The following is a 13,714-nucleotide window of genomic DNA, read 5'->3' on the forward strand; positions in this document are numbered from 1 at the left end:
GTTTAATAAGATCATTAATAGTGTATTTAACTCAATCAAACTAATTATTATTTTAATTTACTTTTAAATTTAATTTTAATTATTTAAATTTATATATTGTCGTCAAATAATAATAGAAAGACAAAGGGAGATGAGTCGGACTGAATAAAAATAAATTATTAATAAATATTAATGTCATACAAAATTTCTTTCTCCCATTTAGAATAAAAATATTTTCAAACTCTTTATGTGTCAATATAGATATGTGATTGAGAGAAATGTTTGTATGTAAGTGATTTCAAACACTGTTTTTAAGTTATTTAGTCAATTTTTTTATAAATGCTGCTAAATAAATATTACTAAATAATATGCTCCATTTGATCATTTTGTGTTCTTGCAATGAGGAGTTTTTTTTACCATAGCGTTAACATGTTTGATTGTTATATGTCATTTGTATTGATCATGTAATTGTTTTTGGATTGTTTATGTGATTTGTTGTTTGCACGAAGAAAAGAGAAACAAAATCAAATATCCAACAAAAATGGTTATTTTTCAATTTTTTATTGTTGAGATATTTTGTTAATTTTTAAACACATAATGCATGTTTTCTGTTTGCTTAGATTACTTAGTTTGAAGTGACTTATAAAATATTAAAAAAATTGAAATATTTCTTCATTTTTACGTTATGTCTCAGAATATCAAGAGATAATATTTTTTATTTATTGAGACAATTGTATTTCCAAACTTCTGTCCATAAATCAATATTTAATTTTTTTACGACATTATTATATTCTCTAATCAATTTTTTTTTACTTAGATTGATAGAAGACATTTTAATTTGAGTTTTTATGTTCTTGCTTATATTATTTTTGTAATATTATTTATTATGAAAATAATAGGTGAACTACAAAATTTGGTAGGTCTAAGAGTCATCTGATGAACGACAAATATGGATAAATTATTAAAATATATAATATCCAGTAGATTTTTTGCATGCGATTTTGTTCTAATTCAATGATTATGCATGATTCCAAGTTTTAATTATATCACAAGTTAACACATGCTTTGTTGTTGCTAGATATATTTTGTCAATAGTATAATATTTTTCTATGGTTTAAGAAAAATTGTGTGACTTTGTATTATATTTTTACGGCTCCTTTTCTAAATGGTTTTCTTATGATTTCAAGGCACCATTTTTCATTTGTGTTTTTTTAAAGAAGTGGAATGAATATCTATAAAACGATGACATTAATAAGGCGTCTTCTCTTTATTTGAAAAAAATATTGGAAAATTTATACAAATTATGAATAATATGAGTTAATATTTAATTTGAGAGTGATTTATGCTTTTTATTTCTCGTATATACTTCAATTTCTTTGTTATTGTACTAAATAAATTATTTTTAAACTTTGAGTTATCATTTTTTCCTTATCGAGGTTGTTTGTGTTATGATTTTTTTTATTCGTTTTGGTTAGTATTGTTGGCAGTAATTGATTTTTCTGATATTATATGATGTGTCTTGTTGTTTATAAAAATAAGTATGAGAGTATACCAATCAAAGCCACGTATTTTGGGTCTTTTGTTCTACGAAGAGAATAATAAATGGTTTCTGTGAATTATATAATTTTTTGGTTTTTCATACATATAGTCTACGAAATGCGTCAAATTTTGAACAAAAAAGTTAAGACAAACATAGTGAATGAAAAAAAAAATAGACATGTTAAATAAAAAAAATAATGTTGTGTATTACTATGTTGTGTGCAATAATTGTCCCTGCTTGGTAGAGCGGTCGAACCGTGGTGCTTGAGCTACTGTGCGGTTTAAAAGATTTGAGTTGCACCATTACTACTAGCTATAGCTTTTGGTAAAGCGGCAAGCGCTCGGCCCTACAATTGGTATCAGAGTCAAGGTCACGGGTTCGATTCTCATTGATTGCGAATAGTGCAATTATTGAGAGGGAGATTGTTAGGTGCAATAATTGTTCCTGCTTGGTAGAGCGGCCGAACCGTGGTGCTTGAGCTGCTGTGCAGTTTAAAAGATTTGAGTTGCACCATTACTACTAACTATAGATTTTGGTAAAGCGGCAAGCGCTCGGTCCTACATACTATGTCCTAATTTCTGTATGATATAATTCAAGCACATTTTTTTTATAGATATTTGAAATTAGGTTCAACTAAGTAACATGAAACATATACATATATATTAAATCATATTTAAAGAAAAATATTAAGATCAAGAATGATTCAGATTTAAATTTAAACGAAGCACAATGAAGAAGAAATTGAAAAATTGTATGTGTACATTAAGTGTTATATAATGATTATGTTGTTACTTCATGGTTGTCCGACATATGAATGTCAATATTTCTCAATAAAATAGTTTTCAAAAAGAAAAAATTCTTAATTCAGAAAAAAATACATAAAAAACAAATTGTGCATAATTCTCATTCTATTTATAATGGTATGAGAACAATTCTAAAACTTTGTTGACACAATATAATAGATTAATTTTGTGCATTTTATTGAGACATTAAGCCAGTTTCACTTTATTTCCTCCAATATCATCTCGATATATTTCGATGTGACTACGAGATTGTTTTTGTCTTTTTTTTTTAGTCAAAGTGTCTAACCACTAATTCATAACATATATGATGGTAGCATAGAAAACTCCTCGTCCATGAAATCTAAATGGTTATATTATTAGATGAGATATTGAATAAGAAAAATACTTTGACATATATTTGAATGATATCTCATATGCATATCTTAATTACATTATTCGTATCTCTTCTCAAGATTTTTAAAATACAATAATTAAGTTTGTATATCGTTCCACGAGATATAAAATATTATAAAACAAAATATAAACTCGATAGAAGAAAATTTATTTTGTTTCAATGAATAATATAATATTACGTTCTAAACGCAACAAATGAGATTGAAACTATATCATCCTCATGACATGATGCACACAATCATTATTTTAAAGCTTCCAAAAAATGAAGATGAAGATGACTTTCTTGAATTGCGTCAAATTAAATGAGGACACAATTTAAAGATATAACCATTTGAAGAGATTTCAAGTATTTTTCTCACAGTGATTGAGAAATAGTTGTTAAAAATTTATTAATCTTATAGCTATATATTTATAATATTGATACTAAATATATAAAGATGATATCACAAATATCACAATATTTGAAGAAGGTGCAACACCATTCATTCGTTATGTTGTTGAAGAATATAAGTTATACATACTTTTAGTCACAGTGAAAACTTATCGCGAATAAAAGCATTTTTTCTTAGTTGTTATAGTTGATGATTGTCAAAAGCTGAAAAATCATTTAACAACAAAAAAATAGCCAGAAAAATAAGATTATCAGATAAAAACAATGTAGAAAACCGAAAAAATGTCGTGATAAAGAAGCAAACTATGAGCATGTCAGATCCCGGATAAGGATTGTAAATAACATAATATATGTTAAATACGATCAGATATTTGCTGAGCATATCAAAATAGTTATATGCATATAATAACAAACTACGACAAAGAGTTGTTGAGTTCTCAAAATCAACCAAGAAGAATATTTGAAAGTGTCTCTTATTCATATACCGTCTATGGTCATGATTATTTTATTTTTTATGGCTTAGTTTATTTCAGTTGATAAATGTTATTAGTCATGTTTTAATTCATTTAAATATTATCAAAATTTCGCACATATATTTTCAGCAGTTTAAGTTTTTACGTGCAACGCACGTGCATTTTTCTAGTATTGTCAAAATAACTCAAATATCAATAATAATCTTCTACAAGGTTGAAATTCCAGTCGACCCGAGTCCCATAGACACTAATTCTCAAACTAAATCCTACTTCCTGTAAAAGACCATGAAAAACAAATTCGAACATGCCTATGCATATAGATAACAAATTTTCGATGCAGAATCAATGAAATAATTCAAAAAATAAAAGTCATAATATTTTCATATGAATTGAAAATACAATTCATGATGATTAAGGAACAATTAGCCGAATTGGATTTCGAGTTTCTATGCAAAGTTATAACTATTTAATTAAGAAAATGACCTCCCCATGAGAATTTATGAGGGGCAGAAGAAGTCATTTTTTGAAAACTAATGGAAAGGTTTAGAACATGATAAGGTCATGAATAAACATCAAACGGTAAATTCCAAAGTCATCTCTTTCGAGGTTTGATTTAAAAGGGATTTTTCTGAAGATTTTTCTAAAGAAGGAAAATCCGGGAATTGACGTATGGTTTGAAGATTATATATCGAGAGGAGTTCAGAACAACTAATGTAATCAAATTTTTAAGTTTCCTAGAAGTCATGAGTTCCAAAATCTAAGCGTGGGTTGGATACGAATGACTAGGCTTTTCTTCTATCAACTACACCCTAAATGAAATATATTAGCAGCAGAATAACAAGTTTAGTTATCATCAAAATAAAGATCACTAGCTTTTCCAAAACCCAACAATGCATGAGCTAAACGTGAAAACAATGGCATAACTTCATTGAATTCCAGTGCCAGCCCGACATGCGGATCGCCCTGAACATCATGCAAGCCGATTTTTATGGCTGAACGTTGCAAGACAAAAATGTGATTCAAGTGCTAGATCAGCTGTAAAAAAAAATCAGATATATCAGAATATCTCCTTACTGTTATAGCTCGGACAAGCAATTAAAATATGACATGTATACCTTCCAATGCCGTCGCAGCTAAGAAAGCACTTTTAGCAAGTTCCAAAAACTCTGCCAATGTTGCAAATTTACAAAATTCAGTGTGTAACATAATTGGTCGATGGCTCACGGATCAAGTTATACCTTCAAAAGATGACATATAAACCTTCCAATGCTGTTGCAGATATGGAAGAAAATAATACAAATATAAGAATGGAATATACAAATATATTATAATCTCATTAAAGACTTTTGTTTGGAAGCACACAAATCCAAACTGCTGTGTATACAACATGAAGCAAACAAGCCCTACTAGTCGCCGGGTTCTCCCAAATGGATGAATGGAATATGACTGATTTTGTGGTAATCTTCTCCTTCTCTTCTCAACCGATCCATGAAATTATAGGGCATTCCCCCAATGGTCAGCTTTGTGATGGAAGTCATGAAAATTATTCCTTGTGGAATCATCTTCAATTTCGAACAAAAAATGATGTCGAGTTCCGAAAGATTTGGCATTGCGCCTTCTTCCACTCTCCATCCCTCTAAATTCTCCAAACCCATAAGTGTAAGATAATTGAGCTGAGGAAATCCTTTACTCCCACAAACCATTTCAGTTCCAGCAAATGCATCCACGCCCAACCAAAGACTTCGTAGCGCCGGAAGATGTTGTAGTGTTTGCATCGGATCATCCAGAATTCTACTTCTTACAATGCTCAAAGCATGAATATTCTGGATTAACAGAGAGTCCCAAGTCGGCAATCTCCTCAATCGCCCATCAATTCCCAAATAATTGAGTGGGCAATGTGTTAATGAATCGATGACAAGGGAACCTTCCTCGGAACTCAAATCACTCACTTCACTTACTAATCTTGCCTCCCGAAGCTGATCCTTGAGTTCAGCGATGTGTTCAACAACCACAGACAAGCTTTCTATATCGTGAATGAGACCACAAAAACTTCGGAGATTGGTTAATTTTCGGAGATGGATGGTATCAAAGACCTTACTGCTGAACCCAATCAATGTCTCCAATTCCGTTAATCCATCGAGTCTTAGTCTTGTCCCACCATTAATCATGACCGGATCCAGAAAGAGATGCCTCAATCGTCCCATCTTATTAATTGAATTTGGTAACGCCATAGGTCCTCGCGATCGCAGATCGATTGATTGTAAACATGGTAGTTTGCAGACAAATTCTGGCAGCTCCGAGACATAGCTATCTCTTATACTCAAATGCTTGAGCATCACTAGTTTTCTCAGAGCACAAGGTAACTTATTATCCTCAAATTTGCAGTTTTCCAATACCAAGACTTTGAGAGATCTGAGCAATTCGTTGCTGAATAGATTTTTCCATATTTTATTAATATGAAGATATGCTATCTGGTTGTTTAGCAATAGAATAGATCGCAGGTTTGCATTTTTAAACCGTGCAACACTACATGCTGCATCGTCATCGACCAAATTTATTGCTAATCTTCTAATTTTTCCTTGAGAATCCTCAAAAAAATTCTCTTCTTTTCCCTTTGACAAACATAGATCTCTCACCAAATCATGAAGGCGGCACAATTTTAAATTCCTAAATGTATATAGAACACTCATTAATTTTACCTGAACCATGCATTTGCTCGTTAGCTCATTTAAATAACGCTCCGCAACATCCCAAAGAGTTTCCTTTCGCCCTTTATCGTCTGATGAAATCAATCCTTCTGCCATCCATATCAAATAAACGTCTTCCACATTTATATCCTCGTCCTCTGGAAAACATCCTAAATACAGAAAACATAACTTTAGGTAGTAAGGCAATACATCGTAACTCAAGTTTAGTACATGTTCCACCCTTTTATCATTGGTGTCAACACCCTTTCCATGCTTCAGGTACGAATCTATATTCTCAAGGACCTTTCTCCACTCACCTAAATTTTGTTGTCCTCGCAATATTCCCCCAATAACGGATACCGCTAGCGGTAGACACCCACATTTGCGTACCAATTCCCTTCCTACAGCTTCAAAATGTTTCGAGTTGGCTATAGATGACCCTGTGTGCACAATTGGCAAACATAAATCAATCTCCATCTCGATGGCATCAGTATATACACAACAATAAACAAATAATAGGTTCCATAAAAGATTCATTGGATTGGATCCCTTGAAATTATAATTGTAATAATTTGACTTGATTGTCGAAGATATCACCTTAATCTTGAGGTGATAATGAATTTTGATTACTAACTTCCCAACGGGTGATATCAGATTGTTGGTCAATATCTCGGTGCAGGTTTTGGGAATTTAAGAGAAATTTAATAATTTAAATTATTATTTATAATTCCTAATCATGTTTTTTTTTTGATCTACTGGGTGGGGATACCAATTACAATATATCTATTTTATTATCACTTTCCGGCAGATGCGCGGTCCTAACCTGTCTTCTTCCATAATCTCCTTTAGTCTTGTCGTAGGCTCCTCGATAATGCTCCAGCCTCTATAATGCTCGAGGGATGACGATGCCAGGAAGTCTGCTGCTCTATTCTCCTCTCTGTAGATATGATGTACTTTAATTTCCCATTCTTTAGCAAGTAGGTTCCTGCATCTTGATACTAGATTGAGCGATGACGAACATGGTGTCTCTTCGCTTTGTATCCATTTTACGACTGTCTCTTTGTCACAATGTAGTACTAGCTTTTTGTGTCCTAATTGTGAGAACCGAAAAATTGTCCATAGTGTACTTAATTAAGAGTAGAGGATATTTTTTTTGGATTATTGTATTAAAATAAGATTTTTATATTGGAGAATATTTTATATGGGAAATATGGAGATACTCTAGAATATACAATATTAAGTCATTAAAATATCATGCATATTTTTGAATTTGGGAAATATAGTGCAAGATTGGAAGGAAATCATCAAAAATCTCCACCAAAACCGTTGGATCTAGCAACCTAAATTCTGAATTAATCAAGAGCATTGGTTTAGAGAATGAATCTCCCAACTTTAGTAGCAATATTTTCGAAAATAAGCAAGCGAATTGGAGCCAATTTTGAGAGATTTGGCATGATTTTTGGTAGGATTTGTGTAACAAATTTAGATCCATCTCCCTCACCTATAAATACCACACTATGCCTAGCCATTCCTCACACCTAAATCTTGAAATTCTAGAGCTGAAAAACTCGAAATTTCAGCAGCTATCCAAGGCGAAACCCTGCTGAAAAATCATCCCGAGGTTAGACTAGAAATCGAAGCCAAGGCGCTGTCCGAGCAAGAGCAGAAGGCGAACCAATTTTCGGGTTGAGCATCCACGTTTTTAGTACATCCAAACACGGTAAGTGAGCAGTTTTAAATTTTGGTTTTATGCACATGAAAATTTCGGTTTTGTGGTTTAAAAATACGGTCGAGTACCGTCGTTTTATCTATACGTTTTTACGAAATTTTGTTACGTTTATATTTGACACTGTGAGAATTCCCTGAAAATGGGTGGAATTCCAACATATGGCCCTTAACAGTGGGATAGAACTGTTTTATGGCCTCGCCCCCTTAGAGAATTAAAACTTAGGGACTGACGTCAGTAAACCGTTGAAAGGTGAAAAATCGCAGTGTTATTATGTTATGGAATTTACGTTACAATTATGAAAAGCATGTTGTACGTTTATGATATGTTTCAAAAATGTTATTAAATTTCTTATGTTGTGTTCAAAGTCCCCCATTTACTGAGTATTCCAAAAATACTCATCCCCCTTACTCTCCCCTCCCAGATAAGTCCGAAGAGCAGGTCGAGGACGAAGAGACGGATCAATTTTGGGGTTGGTGATTTTCCAGATTAGTAATAGATTATATTTCGAAATTTATGATTAAATAAATTGTAAGACGTTTCCGCATTTAGTTCTGTCGCATTAGTTATTTCAGTTGTAAAGACTCAAGTTTTGATAAATTATGATTAATAAACTGGTATTTCGGTTTATACTGTGCTACGAGGCTGGTTGTTTTTAATTGTGTGATTGATAAAAAACGCCGATGTCGACTAACCCCGGTCTCGGGGCGTGACATTTAAGTGGTATCAGAGCCGCCAGGTTCATAATCCGAGTGGGAAAAATCAAAAAAATCGAGTTTAAAAAAAAATATTTTTCGGAAATTTTCGGCCAAACAGCGCCTTAGCGCGTCGCCGCGTTCTTCGTCGATTCCGGCCGCTTCCGGTAGTTTTTCTTCGACCGGCCACCAGATTCAGAAGCGTCTTGAAGAGACGAACAAAAGCCCTCAATAAATTTCAGATTTCGCGTTTGGATGCAACGGGAATTTCAGATCTACGAATTTGGCGTACGATTCCTAACGCCGAATCTTAGTTCGTCCAATTACCCTATCAATCCTACTCCGATTTTCAATTCCTTTTACCCAAACTTTATAATATCCATGGGTAACGTTTCCCAACAATCAATTTTGAGATCGAATCAACCAATCGGAAACGTCCAATTTCAAGTGAGTCCACCGAGTTTGAGCGAATTCCGGCCAAATTAGGTAGTTTTCCGACCGATTCTGGCCGTGCCATCACCGGTTCCGTGGTCTTGACCCCTTCGCCGACGCATGCCTTTACTCCGATTATACTCAGGCGAGTCAACCCGGCGAGTCAACTCGGCCGAGTCAACAAGCCAACCCGCCAGCATGTGCTCTTCGATTTTTTCGTAGGAAACTCCAAATTCGGTTCCGTCAATGATCTGAAATCCTCTCAACATACTCTTCGAACCCATATGTCTATCTCAAAACTTTCCATTTTTGGAAATTTTCAAAAAAAAATTTAATTTTCAGTATCTTACTCTATCCTGATATTTTATTCTGTCTTAGTGATTTTGTTCTAGGAGTTTTATTTTACCTTTCTTTTTCTGTTGTTGCTATTTTATTCAATACAACTTTTATTTCCTTTAGATTGGTCATGTTATTTCTTTTAGAAATCAATAAAAATTTGTTCTATTTGGTTAATTGATTTCAATTTATTTCAGCACAACCTGTTGTATGAACTTTACTCGTACAACAAATTCTTAGAACTTGCAATCTGTAGGAAATGGCCGGCAGACCCCTAAGACAGAACCGCAACCCGCGTTATGCTAATATCAACCGTGAAGGCGGACAGGAGAACGAGCAAGGAAATGGACCCCCGCCGGCAGTCAACTTAAGCCAAGCTGATCTTATGGCCATAGCCACTATTGTGGCGACAACACTGCAAGGGTTGGGAAACCCGAACGCAAATCAGCCACCACCACCTCCACCACCAAATGGAATCAAGTTCCACTATGAGTCACTCCGCAAGAATAGGTGTAAGGCCCGAGAAATTAATCCGGTTAATCTGAAAAGATTTAGAAATGATTTCTATAATCATAAATGATAATTGATATGATTATAGACGGAACGAATCGGACGGGGAAAGATGAAAGAAAATTAAAGAGATGCAAAGAGAAGCCCCAGCGCACATGCGCGAGAAAGACAGAACCATGCGCGCACATGCGCGGCTTGAATGCGCGCACATGCGCGGAACGTCCAGTAGCATTGGCGCATATGCGCGACGTGAACGGCGCACATGCGCGAGCATGGCAGAACAATTGGCGCACATGCGCGGACTGGAGGCGCGCATATGCGCGAGTAGCCGAGAGCACCAGCGCGGAGACCCGAAGGTCTCGCGCATATGCCCGGGGGAAGTCGCGCATATGCGCGAGACACGGTTTACAAAGAATGCGCCACTTGCCTTTCATGCATGATTGTATATATATATATATGTACATTGAATTGCTCGAAATCAGAATCAGAACAAGGAGAAAATCGAGAAGAAGGCTTCCGAGAAAGAAAGAAAAATCCTTACGTCTTTTGTGAGAAATCCGCCTGTCTGATTTTAAATCTGACTGCGGTACTGTGTTCCTATCAACGTAGGCTACAACTGGACGTAAGTTTTGCTACGTTTTGACATGCTTTGAAATTATGATCTTGTCAGAATTGAATGGAACTCATATATGTTGTTCTTGACATATTAGACATCATAGAATTGAAGTCAGATTAAGAAACGGACTGATTATGGAATTGTTATGATTTTTAGAGTTGAGTTGAATAAGAATTGATATCCAGATTGAGTGATTATCGATTATGAGATGTTAGAATTGATATATGCCTGATATGGTATTGCTGGATATATTGAGATTATGATGTTATGCCGTTGAAACAGAAGTTGATTGAATTCTGTTTATATCCAGTATTGATTTGAACGGGTATTGATAGTATACTCCTCGATATTGTTATTGTCAGATTGAGTATTGACAGATTTGAGTTCGAGACTTCGACATAGTCAGAGTATCAGAAAGAAATGTATAAATTAATGTTGAGTTGGGATTGCACAACTCGAGTGAGGTTTGACTCGAGTCTCCCTAAATCACATACTTTCAATTGTTGCATGGATATTTGCAATTGATGAGATTTATGATTGTAGTCTATTGATTTATAGCCACTGCATGTAATGACTGCTGATTCGCTAGTCATCGATTGATTTGCTTAGATACTGAATGCATGTATTGACTACTGAGTCGTTGAGTCATAGGCTGATTCGCCTAGTTATCGGCTGATTCGTCTGGTTATTGACTGATTCGTCTAAACTTAAGCTGATTCGCTTAATTACCGGCTGATTCGTCTGGTTATTGGCTGATTCGCCTAATTCTTGACTGATTCGTCAATTCTGCGGCTGTTTCGCCCAGACACTGATATATTAATTATATCGATGCCGTTTAGGGATTGATTCATTCCTATCGACTGAGATTCGATATAATTACCTATATCCAGACATCGGGATCCCTAGGTTAGAGTTGAGTCGAGTCTGAGACGACGCGTCAGTGGAGTCGAGTCTGAGACGACGTGTCGGTTGAGTTGAGTCTGATACGCCATGTTGATTTACATTGGTTATATCATTCATGTTTATTGAATGCTTGATATTGATTTATGTTTCTGATATGAGACATGTTATGAATAATTCTTATATGCTTTTATATGATTGCATGTAAACATTGTTTATACTGGGATATTTATATCTCACCGGAGTTATCCGGATGTTGTCTTTGTTTTGTATGTGTGCATGACAACAGGTGGGGCTGGATCAGGGTCAAGAAGAGGATGAGAGAAGATTAGATAGCTTGGAGATCACTGGCTTCGAAGAAACATAGGATTCAGCACTGATATGTAGTTGAACCTAGTTGAATTCTTGTAGATAACACAAGATTTGCATGTTCATGTTTAATATGTAATTTGAGTAAATTACATTACGTTTCCGCTTTGTATTTTTAAAAAAAAAATTTAGACCCTGTTTTATAATTGATTAATTAGTCCCAATAATGATTAAGAACTTGATTAGCGTCCGGGTCCCCACAATAGGTGGTATCAGAGCGATAGATCCTTTAGATTGAGATAGAAGAGGCTAGTGAGCGGGGTAGATTGAGTTTTCTTCCTTGCTTTTGCATGCTAGCAATCTATTATGCTTACTGCTTTATATAATACATGCTACTTGAATTATCTGATTTGATTTTGTAATATGTATTATTTGAAATGAATTCTAACCGATTCTCGATCAGCAGTAAGATGATCGGAAGAGAGACTGAATTGAAACAGGTTTGTTGGATTGAGTTACTAATCCTTGTGATATTCAGATATGCCTCCCAGAAGAATACCAGAACAGGGAAGTACATCAAACCCTCCAATGGATGTAACACCGACTCCAATGGAAACCTTGCTGAAGAGGTTTCAGTCATTCAAACCACCGACTCTTACGGGTACTGAGACATCAGTTGAGTGTGAGAGTTGGTTAGGTAACATTGAAATGCTATTTGATTCACTGGAGTACAGTGATGAGCGCCGAATTAAATTGATTGGGCACCAGTTGCTTGATGTTGCAAAACACTGGTGGGTTACGAAGAAGAGGGCCTTGGAGCAACGAGGTACGATTATTACTTGGGATGTATTTAAAACTGAGTTTTATCAAAGATTCTTCCCAGTGTCGTACAGGAAAGACAAGGGGGCGGAGTTTGCCAATTTGAGACAGGGTCAGCTGAACATTGAGGAATATGTGACCAAGTTCTCTACCTTGTTGAAGTTTGCTCCACATGTGTCTGAAAATGACGAAGCCGTTGCTGACCAGTTCATCAATGGATTGAATCCCGATATTTTTACATTGGTGAACACAGGGCGACCGAATAACTTTGCTGATGCCATGAATAGAGCAAAGGGCGCTGAAGCGGGCCTGATAAGGAAGAGAGGAACTGAATTTGTCCCTCCAGTGTCAAGACCACAACAACCATCTCCCCGATTCGAGAGTGGCAGTAGCAGTGGTGGAAGGAAAGATTTTCTGAAGGCTAGAGGAAAGCAGTTTAAGAAGTCTGGCGGCAGTTCTTCTAGCTCCAGTAGTTCTCAGCAGAATTATACCGGGGCTTACTGCGGAAATTGTGGAGGGAGAAATTCCACTGAACAATGCCAAGGAGTACTTGGTAGTTGCCACTTCTGCAAGCAACAGGGACATTTTGCCAGAGTATGTCCACAGAGGGGTTCCCAAAGATCCCAGGGAGCCGAACCATCTGGATCAGCGGCACAGTGGAGTAGACGATCAGCTGCCGTTCCTTCATTTCTGCCAGCACCATCTCAGTCACAGCAGAGGCCAGGAGGAAGCCAGACAGTTGGCCAGCCTCCTAGACAACAGGCCAGAGTATTTGCTTTGACCGAGGAGCAGGCTCAGAAAGCACCAGATGATGAGGTTGCAGGTAACTGATTTGTTTGATTATCCTGCATATGTATTGAGGGATATCGGTGCTTCACATACTTATATTTTTGAGAGAATTGCATTGATGCATGCATTATCTGTTGAGTCCCTATTTACTGTAGTATATGTTTCTTTTTTTTGGGGAAAAGATCTTGTATCAGTGATTTCTGTTAGATCTTGTATACTACAGTAGGATGAGAATGAGATCAAGTTAGATCATGTGGTAGCTGGTGTTGTGCTAGTGTTCTCTGATTTTGGGACTACATTACTGATATTGATATGC

General features: G+C 35.5%; 2 protein-coding genes across 3 annotated transcripts in view; both read right to left on the bottom strand.

Annotated features, from left to right (window-relative positions):
• Nucleotides 1-4,292: 4,292 nt before the first annotated feature.
• The window catches only part of LOC140813615 (probable disease resistance protein RF45), a 93,973-nt gene continuing 84,551 nt past the window's right edge, over nt 4,293-13,714 (bottom strand). The window contains exons 2-3 of the mRNA XM_073172207.1: nt 4,695-4,745; nt 4,293-4,614 (exon numbers count right to left, since the gene is read on the bottom strand). Of these exons, the coding sequence (XP_073028308.1) occupies nt 4,550-4,614; nt 4,695-4,745 (116 nt within the window). The 3' untranslated portion in view covers nt 4,293-4,549. The remainder of the gene's footprint in view (nt 4,615-4,694; nt 4,746-13,714) is intronic.
• Nucleotides 4,916-13,714, bottom strand: part of LOC140813613 (putative disease resistance protein At1g50180) — a 31,132-nt gene continuing 22,333 nt past the window's right edge. The window contains exon 2 of one of the 2 annotated variants that reach the window (XM_073172204.1): nt 4,916-6,694. In XM_073172204.1, the coding sequence (XP_073028305.1) occupies nt 4,986-6,694 (1,709 nt within the window). In that variant the 3' untranslated portion in view covers nt 4,916-4,985. Of the gene's footprint in view, nt 6,707-13,714 lie in introns of both variants that reach the window. The other variant, XM_073172203.1, reaches the window with a different exon arrangement.

This window comes from Primulina eburnea, chromosome 15, assembly GCF_022965805.1.
Source record: "Primulina eburnea isolate SZY01 chromosome 15, ASM2296580v1, whole genome shotgun sequence".
Taxonomy (NCBI): domain Eukaryota; kingdom Viridiplantae; phylum Streptophyta; class Magnoliopsida; order Lamiales; family Gesneriaceae; genus Primulina; species Primulina eburnea.